The 20,101-nt window shown below is 45.2% G+C and overlaps 1 protein-coding gene across 5 annotated transcripts in view; it reads right to left on the reverse strand.

Annotated features, from left to right (window-relative positions):
- The window catches only part of LOC119173699 (proclotting enzyme), a 74,225-nt gene that overhangs the window by 19,950 nt on the left and 34,174 nt on the right, over positions 1-20,101 (reverse strand). For 2 of the 5 annotated variants that reach the window (XM_075896004.1, XM_075896005.1), the window contains exons 2-7: positions 10,241-10,268; positions 8,407-8,534; positions 5,546-5,679; positions 3,880-4,105; positions 1,668-1,798; positions 599-723 (exon numbers count right to left, since the gene is read on the reverse strand). In XM_075896004.1, coding sequence (XP_075752119.1) covers positions 599-723; positions 1,668-1,798; positions 3,880-4,105; positions 5,546-5,679; positions 8,407-8,534; positions 10,241-10,268 — 772 coding nt within the window. Of the gene's footprint in view, positions 1-598; positions 724-1,667; positions 1,799-3,879; positions 4,106-5,545; positions 5,680-8,406; positions 8,535-10,240; positions 10,269-11,747; positions 12,361-20,101 lie in introns of those variants that run through there. The other 3 variants (XM_075896007.1, XM_075896009.1, XM_075896008.1) reach the window with 3 other exon arrangements.

Consider the following 20,101-nt stretch of genomic DNA (forward strand, 5'->3'; position numbering starts at 1 on the left):
ACGGTGTTTGAACGTGAGAATTAGGGAACATGAGCTTTCTATTCGAAATAATTCCGGAGCACATTTGCCAGCGCATTGCCGTTCCTGTGCTTGTGAGGCGAGGTTTTCAAGCGTTTCTGTCCTCGCCAAAAGCCCAGATGCTCTGGCCCGTGAAATAATGGAAGCGTTCTGGATAAAGAGAAAAGGTGACTTGTGTATAAGTGACACGTCAGTCATCTTGCACAAGTCTGAGTTTGATTTTTGCGCTTCGTTGATTGATTAGATATGCCAGTTGAACGTCCTCAGTTTATGTCTGTGGTCATATGACTAGGTGAAGTAGTGTGCTCTGCACATGCGTGTACGGCTATATAATTCCTGCGTTTCTCCCGCAATTAAATCAGTTCCGAGTTGACGCTCTTTCTCTGTGATTATTTTTTCCTGTGGTGCTTTAGGCGTCTAGAATTACCCCTCAGTATGACGAACCAACTAGCCCAACAATAAGTACTTCTTCGATAATACTTTACCTCGATTATGAATGAAGTTGATGAAAGGTACGTGATAGCAGCTGTCTAAAGTAATACTTTTTACATCACCGAAACTTTCCTCGTGGGGTACTTACAAGACGGGATAATGTCATAGCGCAGTTTGAATCCTCGTCCTTCTTCGCAGCAGTCCGTAACAAACTTCAGCTCAACCCTGTTGGTAGTGGACATGATAGTCTTAGGCCTTGTCTGCCCGCAGTACCTACATGGATCAAAACATTACCCAGTCGTTTTTTGTTTTTGCTAGATTCACTCGATCGAAACAGATGGTACTAGCACTGAGAATTAAAAAGAGCCAAAGCGCACAGGACCTGTCCTCTGGACTAAGAAGAATGACTTTTATGTAGGCTAGCCATTACGATCCGAGAGGACATACGCCATTGTGAATAGGCGAACCAAATTTTTTCTGTGTGGACGGCCATTTCTACGTACCTTCCGGCATGTTCGTGCGTTTCTCTCTAAGTGTGCGCGCATACATACACATACAAAACGTGAACAAGTCAGCGCAATGGCTTTCCGCCTCTGCATCAACCTCCTTGATAGGTGACTGCCTTTTTAAAAGCGACCCTTGTCTAGACGCACCATAAATTCGCTTAGTAGGAGCTGGAGATGAGCGACCTCTGTGGTACTTTGAAATGTAGTTCAAGTTTCATTTTTTAAAGCTAGGATGTGTGAACCATCGCACACCTAAATGTGTGTGACAGTTCGGTACAGAAAATAAATCTTGAATGCAGCGTGAGTACTTTGCTGAGCGACCATAAACGCCAAATTATATTATCGTTCGATTTGAATGGAATGCTGTAACCTCCGAAAGTAATTTGTTGTGGTAACCACTGTCTCCTTGTGGTCATGGCATTACGATACATTTTGCCATTTCACATGAGCATCTCTATCACAAGTTCTTATTTCCTGTAAAAATTGTTCGTGGATCCAGCTGTGAGGAGTGAAGTGCTTACTTTGACGAGCGGCCTTACCATCGTGTAGTAGGATCACTTCAAAAATGAGAAGCCACACAGCTGACATATGCTTTACGAAGAGTTTTTACGCAGGCATGTTTGTGATGCTTTAGTTTATCCAGTGCTTGTTATTACATTTCTAATAATTAGATGGGTGCGTTCGCTAAGAATCTGCGGCGTGTGATCTTACCGCTGTGAATCCTTTTGGAAGTTGCCCGACCGGCTAATCTCAAGGTAGTCCATGAAGCAGGTGTCGTGGTCATCACTTCTGATATCGAAGTAGCCATCGAAGCTTAACTTGATGCGCATGCCATAGACGGCCTGTAAATCAAGTATCAAAATTTCATCAGACACGAAACGTTTTGCTCTTCATTCACCTTTGTCAGTCTCATCTTTCAACATGCTGCCATAACTGTGCCACACAGTCTTGGGACATGCTTGTGAACTCTTTCGCATAATGTAGTGCGTGAGAGGACAGGTTACACGGTACACCAAATATACAAAGATTGCTTTTGCATCCTCGACAGAAATGGTGTTGCATTGAATGCCAACTAAAACCTCGGTATGTTTCTGTTCCAGGAAGGCTTTAGAGATTTATGGCACGTAGCACTTGCACACTATCACACATGGCACTCCCTTGCTGATGGCCGACTTCTTGAAGCTGACGCTGAGGAAAACAATCGCATCGACTGTCTGTCCGGCGTGGTGCTACAGAAATCAGGGCCTATATTTGCCGAAGGTACTCTGATCGTGTCGTTTAGGTTTGCTACACAGCGTTCGCGACGAATTTTATACCTTGTAAAATTGTTCTTTCATTCAATTTTTTAGCCAAATTAATTATGCGAACGAATGTTTGTGTACAGATATACATTGCCTTAGGAACCAATGTAGGTATAAGTCAGAGCCTCTGCGAGCTCATTAGCTCGAATATTTACGTTTACACACAGTCAGACACAGTGCCCTTCGTACCCAACATCCTTGTGCTGTTATATGCTGCTCTGTGCATTGAAACGTTGAACGTGAAACGTTATTAGGTTCATTACTACTCCATTTCCCGAGCCAAGCTTTGTTAACCTCCCTGTCTTTCCTCTCTATTACTCTCTCTTTACTACTTCATTTAAAATTGCCCTAAAATGAGTTTTAGAGCGTTGCTGCGCGAAAAAAAAAACATGCTAGCGTAATTGAGCAGGCCACATTTCTTTTTCTGTGACGTGAATTAGGCTGACTAATGTCTCAATACATCAAAAATATCTGCTTCATTGTGTGTCTGAAGGAAGCTGGCTTTATAATACCATGAAAATTGTAATTATACATGTTCGTTGTTAAACTATACCAGCATATAACAAGTTAAAAAAGTTTAGGGAGAGCCCTCTGAACGGTATACAACCTGATCTTGTAAAAACTTTGACTGGTCAATTGCGCAATGCAGTACATAGCTGTGGAATTCAAATGAATTGAACCCAAGAGCCTGCCTTTGTTTGCCCAGCATATGACCCCCTACATTTAGGTCTTCACGTAAATTTATTCAAGACGAAAATGCCATGTCGAAAATTGGGAAAATTTTAAGTCCTGCTGTTAGAGGTTGTTTTCAGAAGTGAATACAGCAATTAAATGACGCCAATCTATATATAAAATACCTTGAAGCCCCTTTTCATCTTCACCGTTTAGTCATGTGATGAAACTCTTGTTCCAAAAACGTTTATGATGAATATTTATAGGTTATTTTCAATTCAATGCCGTGGATGTCAAAGAAAGAAGCAAATAGAAAGGTAGAAGGCAGAGAGGTTAAGCAGAAAGTCTTGAGGCTGGCCACCCTACGCTGGGGAAGTAGGAAAGAATAATAGAAAGACGAAAGAAGAAAGGGGATGGGGAAAAGAGAGAGGCACTGAATTCACTACAGGGTGTGGAACTTCACCACAAGTCAAAGGCGTTCACACCAGTCCATCGTTCTCAAAAACCATAGAGGTCTTTCACCGCCTTTTGAACCGCCGAGAAATGCAGAGACACCATTAGGGCCAATGCTGTCCAAATGAGCATTCAACAATAAGAAAGCATTATTATATTGTTGAGTCCCGACAATGCAAAAAGCCTTACTGTCGTTGGTAGTATGTGTTCTTCCATATTGGAACAGCATGTCGATCATAAAAATCATCCACCACATCGAATTTTTTTGTTTATACCTATAACGTTTGAATATCTCTGCCACTTGTTGTGTGCGCAAACAAAGAGAAAAATTGAAACAAATAAATAGATAAATAAGCAAGTAATAAATAATTAAATAAACCGTGCTAGTTGTTAATAACGCAGTATATTTGAGGTTGCCTTTCAAATAATAAAATGCAATAAATTACGCTCTGGGGTAGCATCATCGGTTTATTTGTTTTGAAACACCTCGTTTTCACCTGTATCCTCCATACGCACAACCTGTGTGCCCCATAGCTGTACGGGTAGTCAGGGGAGGTGATGTACCCCGACCGAAAGACCCGCAAGAGTCCACCACAGGGCGACTCGTAGAGGCGAACACGGATCCGGAATCCCCGGTCACGGCCATTCGCATCTGTGTACATGCGCATCAAGACCACGCTGTCATCCATCAGGAAGTTGCGACCGCTCTGTGGACCACAGTACCTGCACGGACAGTAGTGAGAGCAATCACTGCACTAGAACAAAAGACTGCGTGTGTGAAAGCATCACTTTCACACACGCAGTGTCAGTTACGTAGGTCTAACAACAGACAGAACGGCAAACATCGCAAGCTCACGTATTACAAAACCTGACAATCCCACCTATCGAAACCCTGTAAGGGCCTCATGAAGAGGGAGGAGCGAATCCTCCGTCGTATTTACACGAGAACTTCGTTCTGCCCGGCATTGCTACATCACTTTAACCCCGCTTGCATGGACAAGTGGCTGCACTGTGAAGAGAATTCCAGTGACATCTTACACATGTTGTGGGTGGTCGATAAAACCCCATCCTCACCCAACCCAACTCTTCCCGGGAGGACTGGAAGGCAGCCTATACTTGGTGACTCGGACCTGACACATTAGGTTTGCTTTTTTTAGGGGCTAAACGCTTTAACGCATGATGGGCTTTTCTTCAAATGTAGTTGTCTATCGTAGCCACCCCTAGTACGCGATGTGTTTACGAAATGACACTCGCAACGCTAATATTCGAATTAATTCCGTGATGACATGGAGGTGCGCGCTGTGACAGACAGACAGACAGACAGACAGACAGACAGACAGACAGACAGACAGACAGACAGACAGACAGACAGACATACAGACAGACAGACAGACGAACGAACGAACGGACGGACGGACGGACGGACGGACAGGCAGTCAGTCAGTCAGTCAGACAGACAGACAGACAGACAGACAGACGGATAGATGGAGCAAGCTCCTTTGTCATCAATCACTTCGTGGATGTCGCGTAATAGCTTCGCACGCTCGCCATCGTTGACTTCGTGGATGTGCTGTAGTTTTTGTCTTAAATAAATGGACAGTGCTTTATTGTACACAGCTTGTTAAAACTGTACTATGCTATGCCACCTGCACCTGCTGACGTGAACACCCTTTTGTTATCCCTAATGTTCAAATGCATTCGATATGCAAGCTTCCACGTGGTCACTTTATTTCAGCGTAAAGACATGTTACTGTGGCGTAGATACTACGGATAAGGGCATACACGTGTGCTATTCTTACTTTACACAAACTTGAGAATTACTCGCATCCTCGTAACCTTCTGATCACTTTGATTTCGTACAAATATCGCAAACATGATATTCGCGATCCGTTCTGTATTTGGCTGCTATGTTCTCATTTGTAACAGTGCGAATTTTTTGTAACAGTGCGAACTGCATGACAGTACAAAAAGTACCGATGGGGCTTGACTATACGACAGGAGAAAAGTAAATGGATGTTATAGAAGGCGCGTGGTGTAAAAGACTCCTGTCATGACATCTAAGTGGCCAATAGATATATCAATGTAAAACGCATCACCCGACGCGCGCGTTCAATCTAGTTATAGATATGCGAGGCGCGCGCTGGTATTCCGAGACCCCCTTACGCTCTCACTTCTCCGGTTCTGTCGACGATGTCGAGACCGTCCTTGTGGCAGAAGGCGCTGCGCTCCATAAGGAAGACCTCGAACGTCACCTGGATTCGCGCCATCTCCTGTAGAACCTCGTTGCCCAGTTTGGCCTGCACGGATGTCATAGATAAAGGCTGACGCTGTAAGACCTGCACTCTGAAGAACTTTCGAAGGTCGTTTTAGTCTTGCACAGTATGTAGAGTGTGCTTGTGGTGTACTTCGATTCCATTGCAATGTACAGAGGCATTTGCCTGAAAGGGGAGGGGGGGGGGGACAGCCCCTCTCTTCATCGTCTGAGCAAGAAGAGGCAAACCTGCCCCATTTATTTAGTTTGTCGTGGGTTCCCCGCCATTGCTGCAAATGAAAGGTGACTGTCACGCAGGTTTTTGACAGTGATGACGGTAGAAGGCCATTGATGTCGCTTTTTCTTTACTTCTTTCTGAAGGTGTCTTATCGTGGGAAGCACCTCCTCTCCGCATTTCCGATTTTCTAATCCACTGACAAGCTTGTTTTCTTTAGTACTAGACAAAGTGGAAAAGGTAAAATATTACCACCACCCCTCTCCCAATGAGCAACACTGCGCACATGTATGACAATATGCGTCATCCGTGTTGCTTCAATACTCATTTCTTGAAACTAAGTCCTTGAGAATTTCCTACTGAAAAATTGTATGTCTCGGTGATAACGCTAACTCCAGTTGTGACCCAGAAAAATCCTGCGCACCTCAGCAAAGGAAGGCTACATGTCCAAGTGTGTTGTAGAACGAAAAACGCCCCATGTGGCGTAACTGTCCTTAAAGTGTGTGCTCAGGACAAGGTGATGCGTAGGAGGCTTATCTTTTAATGCTTTTAAAAAATATATATTTTGGTTTTTGTATAGGCGCATTATGATCTCGCTAGAGAAATAGAAGATAGTACGGAAATTGCAGCCTTACATTGTCGGTATCGTCATAAAATCGGAAAACAAAATAAGGTTTTGAGAAGGCCTCATTGCTGCGATTTTCTTTCTCATTTACAAAATTTTGTCGCTAAAATACGCACTTACGTTTTTGTGAACACGAATAACTTCTAATGTTTCCTTTGTTGTTTCTTTACAATAACTACCTATCCGATACTTCAGTAGCAGATGCTGTGCTAAAGAAATTTTTTTATTTATCCAAAAATTAATTTATATGCTACTTAAAGCAACAAGCTTATTCAGACAAAAATAAGTCCTGCTGTGCTAAGGAAGTGTTCTCGTTAATCTTGTGGTTCATAAGCTTGTGCCTTTTTCTCACTGTACGACCGTCACCGTAGCTTAATAGGTAGAGCACTGAAAGGCTTTATTCTTATTCACATAAAAACAGCGCCAATGACGAGGGACCAAAAACGAAGAAGACAGACAGTGGCACTGCCAATAACGAGAGACAAGAAAAAAAACAGACAGCCACTGTCTGTCTCCTTCTTTTCTTGTCCCTCATTTTTGGCGCTGTTTTTATGTGGATTATGTCAAACCAACTCGCCCAAGCAACTGCGTTAGCTGCTTTATTCTTATGTTACATGTTTGGTACGTACCAGTGGCATGTTGCCTTTTAGTTCAATTTAATTTATTCGCCTTTATACCAGCAAACTACAATTAACGCCCCTATACTTTCCTTCAGTTGATTGTTCTTTGTTTTGCGTCTCAATAAGTGAAGTCGCATGACTTTGAAAGCCTAGTTTTTTATTTACTAGGCACAAACTTAACGAAAACTAACGAACTAGCAAGAAACGGCTGTGGTCATCCACCGTACATTTTGCCGAGTATACGTAAATGTGCATTTAAACCTGAGATTGTTACTCAGTGCCGTTCGTAGTAGTGACGGCAAGTGTGGAACAGTCTTCTTTTTTCGCCTATCGGTGTCAGGTAGCAGGTGGTCTTAATACATAAAATTTCTTCAAACACACGCTTTAAGGTTATATGTTTCAAACATATGAACGCGAATCAAAAAATGAATATGAAAGTGCATCTATTGATTTCTTTTCTAGCCACTGGTTGTGAGGTGCTCTTCAATACAAAAGAATGTTAGGCGCGAGCAAGCCTGACCAAAATTTACCGGTTATTTTTTTTTTCGTCTAGGACTTTATATACCCTTTTGCACGTGCACATCTTACAAATTACACTGTTTTCTTTCATGAAGACGACAGCAAAATAACGAATCATATATATAACATGCATGACTAATGTTGCAGCACCACTATCTTAGATATTGGAACTTTTATTAATATCTGCATTGTTCTTGGTTGACCTATGAGGTGCTAATTATTGATTTGGGTGGAAGCCTTACAGTCATCCGCTGTGTTCTCGACATCATACGGATTTTCCCTATCCCGTAAAAACTGAATTCTTTCATGTCCGACTATTACGTAGTCTATTTCTCTGCTTGGTATTTTACAGAAAATTTACAGAATAATATAGATACTAGAAAGAGGCTATGATCACAATTTAAGTTTTATAACTAGCGATTTTTCCGAAACTGTAAGAAATGTGCACCTAACATTGTCTATATTACCTATGGCCACTAGGTTTGAGTAGTCAGCCTCTTTTGTTCCTCGCGTTTGTTTAGCTATACTATACTTTGAAGCCTTCTAATTTAGCACACTTTCGCAGGAATCTTTCATGCTAACACACGAGGGTAAAAAAAATGGTATGGTCAAGTAAGAAAACCTGAAATATTCCATCTTGATTTAAACTAAAAGCTCTTTAAATCAACTAAGTCACAAAATCAATTGTCAGTGAAGCCATTTCTGGCGGGATTCCAACTATAATTTCCTACTCATTTGTGCAATTCGAACGCAAGGCATATTCTCGCCACTTACCTCAACTTTGTACTGAATTTGTATGTCCTGAGGGTAATAGTCATCGGGATAGTTTGGACTTTCGATGTAGTCTTCTGTGTGACTCTTGGTCAATACGATCAGCTTGCGGGGTAGAACATTTACGGCCACTGAAAATGTCCACGCACTTTTGCTAGTTCACATCGTAACTCAGATATTTGCAGCGTACGTGTGCCTGAGTTGAGATATACGACTTGTGGTGGTTAGGTAAACAAAACCTAGAGGACCTGAGCGGTTGAGTTTTGAGTTTTAACAATAGTCTTCTGACAGTCGCGGATTTACCGACTTTTTCCCCCCGCGCCATTTCTCATTCATTGTAGAGCACTGTGTAATTTAAGGCGCATCCAATTTGAAGGAACATGAACATGTACCAGTGCTGTTCATTAAAACTCATTAATAAATTATGAGTAGGACATTAGACTAGTTACCTCGAAAATGGCGTTTTTCAAGCAACCGCTTCAAAATCTTGAGTCACTAAGCATGTATAAGTGTCTATGAGCCACACCTCAACGAACCTTCTTAATATAGCTCTATTGTAATCGTCACTCACGTCTATTTCAACACGTTTGCCGTATTCATATTTATGCAATATAACTCAGTCTTCTGCCATTTTTATTATGTGCCTCTGCTATTTACATTTGTTTCTACTTCTGCATGCTGCAACTTTCTCCAGGTGCTCTTTCCACTTCTTAAACAAAGCTCTAGGGACAGTGTATGTAAAATCGCCTAATATTTCTGCAGAGAACAGCTATAAATTGCTGTTTGCTCGTGCTTACTGAACGTTTTAGGCCAGCACAGCTGGCAGTCATGACGTATTGTATGAGTGGTGTGCCTCAGGCAATCAAGGTGTCATATATTGGCACCTTCGTTAAAAATACGTCTCGCGCGTTTCGCATCGATATCAACGTTCGATATCACAGAATAAATCTAATAGTTGTCATGTAGTATGATATGAGAAGCTGTTAGTCGGAATATTTATGTGTAGTGGGAAATAGGAGCACTATGATCGAAGTGTTGAAAATAAAGGATATAAACAAAGCCTTTTGGTCATATAAAAGCTGCAAGCACGAATAAAGGTTGAAAGACGATACGTACAACAGTGTAGCCGAACGAGAAAACGTTAGTCAATTAGCTTCTATGCATATATCTAGTCAATTTCACCAAAAAATCGGCTAACATAGCTGAAAATTCATGGCAGGACGTCTCTACGAAAACTGTTGAGAACAGCGACACGACACTGTGAGGTTGAGTCTGAAAATATTTTTCCTAGAAATAGAGCCAATGCAATGATGCTCCTTTACGGCAGTAGGCAAACCTAAATGTTATGCTCGCTCTAGTGTGGTCAGTGGCCCACAATGTCTTACTTGTTTTTTATGGAGTTATTTTTTTTCAAGTCTGGTTACAAGTACAAAGTGATGAAAGTGTGTCGAATGCATGTATGCCTATGCTTTATTATTTGTTGAACATAAAAAATAAAAATTGTTCGTTAAAAATATTTTGTTTGTTAGAAAAATGTCTTTTATTTTGTGTTACTGAGAAAAATGTCCATGTGATCGAAACGCAGACAGTTTTATTATTGCTATTTTAAAATTTTTGTTAATCCTTGCTAAATAAATTATTCTTTGTAACCTTAGCCCTCTTGAGAGAGTGGTTAATACGAATTTGATGGGTGCGTCATTGTTGTGCCAAGTAATTCGTTCGCCTAAATTCATATTCAGAAAAATTTATGTGATGAAAATTATAGTAAGCATTGTTCTGTACATTTTTCAGTAGCTAGGTGGGTGAAATATTAACCTATAAAACTTGTGTACCATACCTGAAAGCATCCATGAGTTCAGCACTACCTGCGATGTAAAAGAAAAGCCCAGGAATAATAAGTGAACACGGTGCCAACAAATGTAAAAATTTAGTATGCACGGGCATTACACTGAATGCATCTGCCTTCATTCAGAAGGTGCGAACTTAATTCAGCAATGTCAGAGCTAACTTTCGCACATTATGTACCTACGTTTAACTCCCAAAGACCCAGTGAAGGTCATTGCCACAGCCAAACTCAAATATGCTACGCGGGAGGCATCATACACTGCCCCAACAAACGCTGGTTCGTTTTCTACGAGTTACCTGAGGAAAACAAAGAAATGAATGAAATACGCATGATTTTTGACTGACGGTACAAACCGAGAGCCTGGAGTGAGTGTTGGGTGCTCTTGAGCTAGCGTCTTCGAGTTCGTCAGTGACCCCCGTGACTCACATAGAGCACGTTGAATTCTAAAAAAAAGAAGACATGTGCTTCTCACTTTAATGTCAGAGCGTGGAAATCACGTATGACAAAGTACTCGGACATGCGAGTCAAATTGTACTGCTATGTGATTGCAGTCCTTATTTTTCTCTCTTCTTTCTCTTTTTTGCACCCATACCCTCACCTCCAGTGTATGGCATGCACTACACACGAGGTAAAATTGTACGCTCTTCACATTAACATTACGGCCTTTCCTTTTCTGGATCTACTTTTCTACTTAGATTCGTTTGTAGAATATCCTTCGGAATTGATTTGTTAAGAGTCAATACATTCTATAACTCGTGGTTTCTATACAGCTGGCCCCCTAGCAAAAATACTGTGTGCTATACGCTTTGCATAGCTTAACCGCCAACTTAATAAGGCGTAGAGGTTACGGACGAAAGGATGCCACTCATTCTGAATACGCTCTCCAAACTGTTAATAAGCTGATACGGCGTTTAGTTGACTGTCTATTCCGACTTTATGTTTATCTCAACTTCTTGAAAGGTGAAAGGCCACTGCAGGGTCACTGTGTCTAAACTCTTTAGCGTCTCTGCAGATCCATTTCCGCGAACTTTCTTTATATGAGTTTGTCACACCTGTCCCGTTATTAGGGAGGCGATCACCGGGCTAATTCCAAGGGTCGAAGTATCGGCCCCCCGAACCGCACCACGAAAGCGTGGACAATTTAGAAGTGGTCCTTTTTGGCGCGCCAGCGGACGCCGGCTGTGGTCCAAAGAACAAGTCAGAGTCGAGAGTTGATAAACAAAACAAATATTATATTCTCGAAAATGGCAGATCGAAAATAATACACAAAAATGCACACTCCACAATAGTTACATACAATAAGTCACCAATCAGACAACGTACTACACAGTACAATCAGCCACACTCAAAACAACTGACACAGACAACAATACGCACTACAATGCAGTCGCATGCATTGAACAACCAAGACACTTAAGGACTAAAGAGATAGAAAACCTATTCAGTCCAAAGTCCTTGGAACAAAAGTCTGAATGATACTCTTCCGAGAATCACTCACTCAAAGTCCAGCGTTGTTGTCGTTCCGTAGTTCTCGAAGTTTCTCTTCCAGGAAACCTCGCGTCCTCAAATGGCCACTCTCCAAGCTTCAAACTTCTTCGCCGGAAATCCGTCGGCTTCACACACGCAGCTGTTGCCCGCGTCTTCGCTCGATAGCGGTAAACCCACGCTCTTGCCTGTAGCTCGAGCCGTCCCTACGGACCAAAAACTTCGCCGACAACACGGCGGACTCTCTACGCACTCTGGCGCTCACTTCTGTCTCCTCCTGTTCTGTCACTACGGGCAGAACCTTCGCCGACTCCACGGCGGAATCCCTACGCGCTCCGGCGCTAACTTTCCGTCTCCTCCTGATTTCTCGTCTCGGCTGCTCGGTTAAATACCTTGCGCGCGACTTTCCAGATGTTTCTCGTCATTTCGTCGGCGCGATACGCAGCGAAGGCTGGGGAGAGGCACGAGACGGTTCGACTGCCCTCTCCGGAGGATGATTCACTCGGTCTGACCCCGCCTCCTTCGTTCTAGAAAAATCGCGGTCTTGCTGGGCCGCCGATGTGGGGTGAGGAGGATCGTCTGCGAAGCCGTGCTTCTGCGGGGAGAGCGCGCGCCCGGGAGCCCTGGATGTTGGCTTTCTTTTTTTTTCTTTTTTACCTCGCGGCGTTTCTGCCGCCCGTTGTCGCAAGGATTTGGCGGCGCGCTCTTGTTTAGCGCTCGTTCTGTGACACTGCACCCCACTTTAAGAATATTATCTCATAATATTCAAAACCACACAAACGAGCGCGAACAGTCACCACACATTCTCACAGACTGTAACACAATCCGTCGCTCATGACACTTCACATTCACAATATATCACTCAATACAATCGTACATTGTAGTTCAATTCCACAACACATGAAATATAGCCACAGGTACATGCCTACAACACTTCATCACACATTCTAAACAATACAAACGTACAAAGTTCTGTCTATACAACAATTATACAACACTATACATCACATCATCGCACAGAACACTGACTCGCTCGACATACACTTGAGACACAGAATAACGAGAACATTAACACAATATATGTCACTCAGCCCTGCCAGACACATTCTGATTCCACCTCAGCACCTATCCTGTGTACTTTGAGTGGCGCTTGCGCCCTTTCTTGCGGTGCTCGCTCGACTTCTTCTTGTTTTTCCACGTTCCCTTTCGGCGAGCCCTTTCCAACGACGATATCTGAGGCGGCGTCTCAGCCATCGTTGTCACTTCCGGCACCGTTAACGGGTCATTACATTCGACGGGTCCTGTCTGTTTATTTACCCGCTTGATCATGCCTCTACATTTTTCCCGGCTGGCCAACTCCGTCTCCTTTACACTGTCAGTCGGTTGAGGTCGTGCCGACGTACGTCCAGTTGCTCGGCCTGTGAACTTATTCGACACGATCGTCTTCTCCTTCGCTGTCTCTTGCGCCGCAGCTTCACCTTGGGCTCTAGTGAGACCCGTCACGGGATGCTCCTCCATTGTATCTCGCGGCCGCTGTGTTGGCGAGGGCTCTATCTTCGGGTCTTCTCCCAAACATTCTGGATCACTTGGCCCTCGCGCCCCGTCGATGTTTCCGATGACAAGGTCATACAGGGGGGTCGTCATACATAGAGCGGTAACCTTCCCGCTGAAGTACGGGGTTTCAACCTCAATTTCTGCTTCGGGAAGCATCCGAACCGTACGGTCAATTAGGCAAACCGGTTTCGTTCTGCCTGTCAACTCACTTTCCCGTACCAAATTTCTCCGCACGATAACAGTGGAACTGCCGGTATCTCTTAACACCGTAATTTTTTTGCCCGCAACTTTTCCAGGCAGCGTTGGCATTCCCTTCGTAACCCCGGTTGGCTGTTTTGACATTACAGCCCCCACAATAGGAATTTTCTCCCCATTCTTCAACTCTACGAATCCATCAGTGCCGGCATTATTATCAGATTTCGGTGCTGCTTGCACACAGGATACCTGGTGAGTTTGACTCACTCCGTTCCGACATGCATCTGCTTTGTGCCCAGTCTGACCACACTTAAAACATTTCACTACCGTAGGGCTCGTAAAGATCGTTCGACAGTTTTTCGCGCGATGACCCACTCGGTTACACAGAAAACATCGCTGCATGCTCTCTGGTGCACGCTTCTTTTCTTCAGGAGCAAATTTCTTCGAATCATCGGGACAATCCTTCTTGACCTTGGCCAAATTAGTTCCTCCTTGCGCTTCTAAGAATTGATCAGCCAATTCAAGCATTCCTTCAAATGACTCAGCCTTCCTCTCTTTCAAATACAGCGACAGGCTTGGGTGGCAACTAGTAAGAAATTGTTCTCTAATTAGGAGCTCTCTAAGCTCCTCGTACTCCTGTGCTGTCCCTGAAAGTTCAATCCATCTGTCGAAATAATGGCAAAGTCGGGCGGCATACTGCGTAGCCGTCTCACCATCAGCTGGCTTTCCTGTCCGAAATCTGTCCCGGAATCCTTCCACAGTGAATCTAAATCGCTTCAACAAAGCCGCTTTCACCTTTGCGTAGTTGGCTGCATCGGTCGGCGTCAGCCTACCGTACACACTGAGCGCTTCACCACTCAAGCAAGTACTCAAAGCAGTTGCCCATTGATGTTCCGGCCAATTCTGGCTCTTCGCAATCGTCTCGAATCTGTGGAGGTACGCGTCTAGGTCGTCCTTCCTTTCATCAAACGCTACGAGCAACTTGCTTGGGTTCAAGCGGAAGCCGTGATCTTCCCGTTCGCTGCTTTCAACTCTAGCTTGGACGGGAGTTTCACTTCGCTGTTGCAAACGGAGCCGCTCGAGTTCCATCTCGTGCTGCCGCTGCCGCTCCCTTTCCTCTCTTTCTTCTTTCAGCTGGCGCTCCCTCGCTTCTCTTTCTTCTCTCGCCCTTTCGGCTGCCAACTTTTCTCTCTCCAGCTCCAACTTCAATTGCTGCTCTCGTTCTTCCTTCAGCTGTCGCTCTTTTGCCTCTCTTTCTTCTTTCAGCTGTCGCTCCTTTGCTTCTCTTTCTTCTCTCGCCCTTTCAGCGGCCAGCCTTTCTCTCTCCAACTCAGCTGCCTTTTCCTCCTTGGCCCTCTCTGCCGCCAACCTCTCTCTTTCCAGCTCGGCTGCTTTTTCTTCTTTGGCTCTCTCTTTTTCTTCTTTTTCCTTCTGGGTGACCCACTTCCGTAGTTCGGCGCCAGAAAGACCCATCTTTTCACCAAGAGCAACTAACTTTTCGAGATCCATTGTGTCTCGCAACTCGCAACTAAAACCTTGCCGCGTGCAAAAAGTATCTGCCTAAATCAGTCTATCGGAACACTCTCCTGCACTCGTTAACGAGAACACTGAACAACACACAAAATCGTTCCGATAGCACTATCAACAACTCGAGGCTCTTTCTCACTACTTTGGACACACTGTGCACCAAAAGGTCCTGTATCGCGGACGCCAGATTAATTGTCACACCTGTCCCGTTATTAGGGAGGCGATCGCCGGGCTAATTCCAAGGGTCGAAGTATCGGCCCCCCGAACCGCACCACGAAAGCGTGGACAATTTAGAAGTGGTCCTTTTTGGCGCGCCAGCGGACGCCGGCTGTGGTCCAAAGAACAAGTCAGAGTCGAGAGTTGATAAACAAAACAAATATTATATTCTCGAAAATGGCAGATCGAAAATAATACACAAAAATGCACACTCCACAATAGTTACATACAATACGTCACCAATCAGACAACGTACTACACAGTACAATCAGCCACACTCAAAACAACTGACACAGACAACAATACGCACTACAATGCAGTCGCATGCATTGAACAACCAAGACACTTAAGGACTAAAGAGATAGAAAACCTATTCAGTCCAAAGTCCTTGGAACAAAAGTCTGAATGATACTCTTCCGAGAATCACTCACTCAAAGTCCAGCGTTGTTGTCGTTCCGTAGTTCTCGAAGTTTCTCTTCCAGGAAACCTCGCGTCCTCAAATGGCCACTCTCGAAGCTTCAAACTTCTTCGCCGGAAATCCGTCGGCTTCACACACGCAGCTGTTGCCCGCGTCTTCGCTCGATAGCGGTAAACCCACGCTCTTGCCTGTAGCTCGAGCCGTCCCTACGGACCAAAAACTTCGCCGACTACACGGCGGACTCTCTACGCACTCTGGCGCTCACTTCCGTCTCCTCCTGTTCTGTCACTACGGGCAGAACCTTCGCCGACTCCACGGCGGAATCCCTACGCGCTCCGGCGCTAACTTTCCGTCTCCTCCTGATTTCTCGTCTCGGCTGCTCGGTTAAATACCTTGCGCGCGACTTTCCAGATGTTTCTCGTCATTTCGTCGGCGCGATACGCAGCGAAGGCTGGGGAGAGGCACGAGACGGTTCGACTGCCCTCTCCGGAGGATGATTCACTCGGTCTGACCCCGCCTCCTTCGTTCTAGAAAAATCGCGGTCTTGCTGGGCCGCCGATGTGGGGTGAGGAGGATCGTCTGCGAAGCCGTGCTTCTGCGGGGAGAGCGCGCGCCCGGGAGCCCTGGATGTTGGCTTTCTTTTTTTAGATGCGGAGCATCTTATACTCGCGCCTTGTAGTGCGCCGTCCGCGCCGTCCGCGCCGTCCGCACCGCTTCTCGAACATTCGACAGCTGACGCGCGCGCATGCGCCGTCGCGCCGTCGCCCACTCTTCCACCATCTGTGCATCCCTTCCTCCTCTACACACCGCGCGCGCTTCACTCCTCCACCATCTGTGCACCCTTCCTCCTCTACACACCGCGTTCGACATCTACAATTCTCCTGATTCTCCAGTGGACGCGCATGTGGTGTCGCGCTTCGAGAACATTCAACAGCTGACAGTGCATGCGCCGTCGTGCTGTATATATACTCAAGGTCGGCGCTCGCTCGCTCAGTTGCCGCTCGTCGGTTGGTTTGTACGGCGCGTCGACGTCCAAGGTCGCGGTGAAATGAATTCCAACGAATCCACAAACACAATGATCGACGTCCCTTCGACCAGCGCCGCCCTTTCGCATACGTGTGTACGTGTTCACTCATTTAACACCCCCTCCTACAACCACGTTAACCAATTTAGACATCGACCCAAGTAAGTCGCAATTTACCACCCCATTTCACAACCACGTTAACCAATTTAGCCATCGACCCAAGTAAGTCGCACTTTAACACCTTGTTAACCAATTATATGGTCCGCATCCTCCTCAGTGTTCCTCCGAGGGAAGCTGCGGGCAATTTTTTTTTCTTTTTTACCTCGCGGCGTTTCTGCCACCCGTTGTCGCAAGGATTTGGCGCCGCGCTCTTGTTTAGCGCTCGTTCTGTGACAGAGTTGCGCGAAGTATATTTAGGTCCCCCTTAAAAGCGCTATCGAAACCAATGCTTACACGTTTCGTTAGCAAAATTATAGCAGAGCGAATTTCCATTTTACAAACATACTTCGTTACACCATCCAATGTCTCTCATGTCATAGCAATCAATAATTGTCTGCAAGACTGGGTACGCACAGGGCTTTGCGTCTTGAGGACTGTGTCACTTAGCTGTGACTTGTGCGTTGGGGCATGTACCACTGTGTCTACAGGAAAGATTGTAGCAAGCGTTTGATCTCAGGAAGCTGAGAAGAGGGGAGAACTGATACTTCTATAGAAAGAACCAAAACTTTCTGCTAGAGAAGCGCCGATGTGCTTGTAAAAAGTGAAGTCCTTCCTTGTCCTGCAGCGTTTTGTGCCGGAGAACGCTTATGCGAGCTTAACTGGACTCCGTAACTAGATCAATCATGACTGCACTCCTCAGTGTGCATAATGGATGGATGTAAAAACCTTATGAATTGTCCTGCTGATTACCATTTGTCAAAACGTGCTAAGCAACCAAACTTCATGCTCAAATAAATAGCATTCTCAATACAGTAGTCTAAATTTCATGTAAACGACTGATGTTTTCTTCAGCTCGGGATAACATTTCTATATATATACGAGGGCAAGAAAGAAATTATCTAGCCCCGCCGCAGTGGTATAGTGGCTAAAACACTCGGCTGCTGACCTGCAGGTCGTGGGATTGAACCCCGGCTGCAGCGGCTGCATTTCTGATGGTGGCAGAAGTGCTGTATGCCCGTGTGCCCATACTTAGGTGCACGTTGAACAACCCCAGTTGGTCGAAATTTCCGTAGCCCCGCACACGGCGTCTCTCATAATCATATTCTGGTTTTGGGACGTTAAACCGCACATATCAATCAAGCAAGGAATCGTCTATACTTTTCGTTATAATGTTTATTAACGTCAACATAGGGTTATACTGTACACATTTTTGTACGTAGTATCCCTTTTTAACGATGCACTTGGCACATTGATCAACCTACTTACGTATTCTTTCCAAACGAAGTGTCTTCTGTTGGTCGGGAAGCCCCTTTTGCACCACATTTTGCACGTTAAAGTAGACCGCACAAGGCACTAATTGGTGGCCCAAATATGTGAAAGTCGCATGAAGCTAGGTCTTGGTAGTAGGAAGGGTGTTCCAAGAACTTCAATTTCATCTTGTTAATGGTTTCAGTAGTGTAGAAGGTTTCAATAGGTTTCAGATGTAGAGCGCATAGCCAGTTCCCGGCCCGTCAACTAGCGAAGCTGATTGGTTCCGCGAAGGCGAAAGCGGAAGACCCGAGCATGGGAAAGAAAGGACACTTCTTCGTTCGCACGGTTCACGAGCGGAGCCATCAAGGTCGCCCCCGTTCGGGATTAGAAGGGGAAAGCTTACTCGAAAGAACGTCTGGCAGGAGGCAGGTCAGGCGCCACCGTCTGAGTTTACGCCATTGTTGGCATGCACGCGTGCCATTGAGACCGACCACTTGGCTGACCGAAAGATAGTGGCGGCAGGGAGACGAGCATTACCTCCCCCGCGGTACGTCATTACCGAGTGCTGTTAAGTGCCAACCACTGGCACGCGTGTGCACGCGCCAACGCGTCAAAAGCGTCTAGTCGCCCCTGTGGAGGAAAAGGGCGCGCAACCACTGGCACGCGTCAACCGCGTTGACGCCCACGCGTCCAAGGCCGATGCACAATGTTGCTAGATTTTTTTTTTTGCTTAGAACTGTTCTAGTTCAGCATAGAACGGCACGTTCTTAACTAGAGCGGATGTTCGGGCTTGGACTCGGGCAGTGGCCTGAGGCTGCAATAAAGCGTCTCTTCACCGGACTACGGCTCTTCCTTCGCGCTGCCACCGTGCACTCGAGTCATCGAGGGGACCCATTCCGAACCTCAAACATCTTCCCTTTCTAGTTAGTGTTGAAGCTAGTCGAGGAGGAGGAAATTAACTATGGCTCATCAGTTTCCTTTATCAATCGTGTTTTGTTTCAATAGGACAAAATATGCCCTACTCATCAGCTTTACCGCATCAGGGGCATTCTTACAGATAGATGGATACAAATTTTTTCATAAGAACCATAATGCTAGACATTGATGTAATTTTAATTTATCACCTAGCTTGCCACTATCGGGTATGACTAGGAGCACACGGTAAACGCTCCACAGTTTAACCAGTAGTAATTCGCAAAATGGCATAAGTTGAACGTGTTTCCTGGTTCTTATCAGCATAAGCATTGTCTGAGGGCATCAAGCTCTCTTGCCTTACGGCACTTTCAGCCGGATGCTGCCGCACGACAATCTTCGGAGCACGCCGAGAGTGAAGTGCCGCAAAAGCCAGACTCAAAAGAGCGAGAGCGGCGTTCGTTGACAATGCGCACGAAACGGCAATGTATGCATGGCTGTCTTCACCTATGATAGGGCACGGTTCTGTACGAATGTGCATATGGCACTCAGTAGCTTTGTTTTTGCTTAATGAAATCCGCGAGCAGTGTCACAAAACGAGATTTCAGCCACGGTAAGTGAGCTGGCGTCAAATATTTTTGCTGTATCGCGATGGGTGAACTGTCAATTGCCGGGCACTTAAACTCCAGAAGAACTACCATTCCGTCATTCCGTGAGCGTGGTTGTGGCGTTGGCGGTGCGCAATAAGGAATGGTGCAGAGCACGTTTTGAGTGGAAGCCAGGAACAATGACTGTATTGAGAACCAAGTCGCAGGATGAAAAAAATTGTGACTTTGACGACGCCTTTACGTGTAATATGACAATTGTTTACCTATATATCAATACCATAAAGCTGGGTTGGTGAAACAGATAATTCTTCATTGTTTTCCGCACATTTTGGATAATTCGCAGTTTGGTTCATTCAGATATTCTCTGCGGTCCCATGAAATCCTGATTTACGTACTCTTCACTGCATGCAACCACGTAGGCAAGCAAGTAGCACGCGTAGTTACACATGCACATTGCATACACACACGTGTTTAGTTCACATTGCTTCGTCGAGATACGCAGT

Source organism: Rhipicephalus microplus, chromosome 5, assembly GCF_043290135.1.
Source record: "Rhipicephalus microplus isolate Deutch F79 chromosome 5, USDA_Rmic, whole genome shotgun sequence".
Taxonomy (NCBI): Eukaryota; Metazoa; Arthropoda; class Arachnida; order Ixodida; family Ixodidae; genus Rhipicephalus; species Rhipicephalus microplus.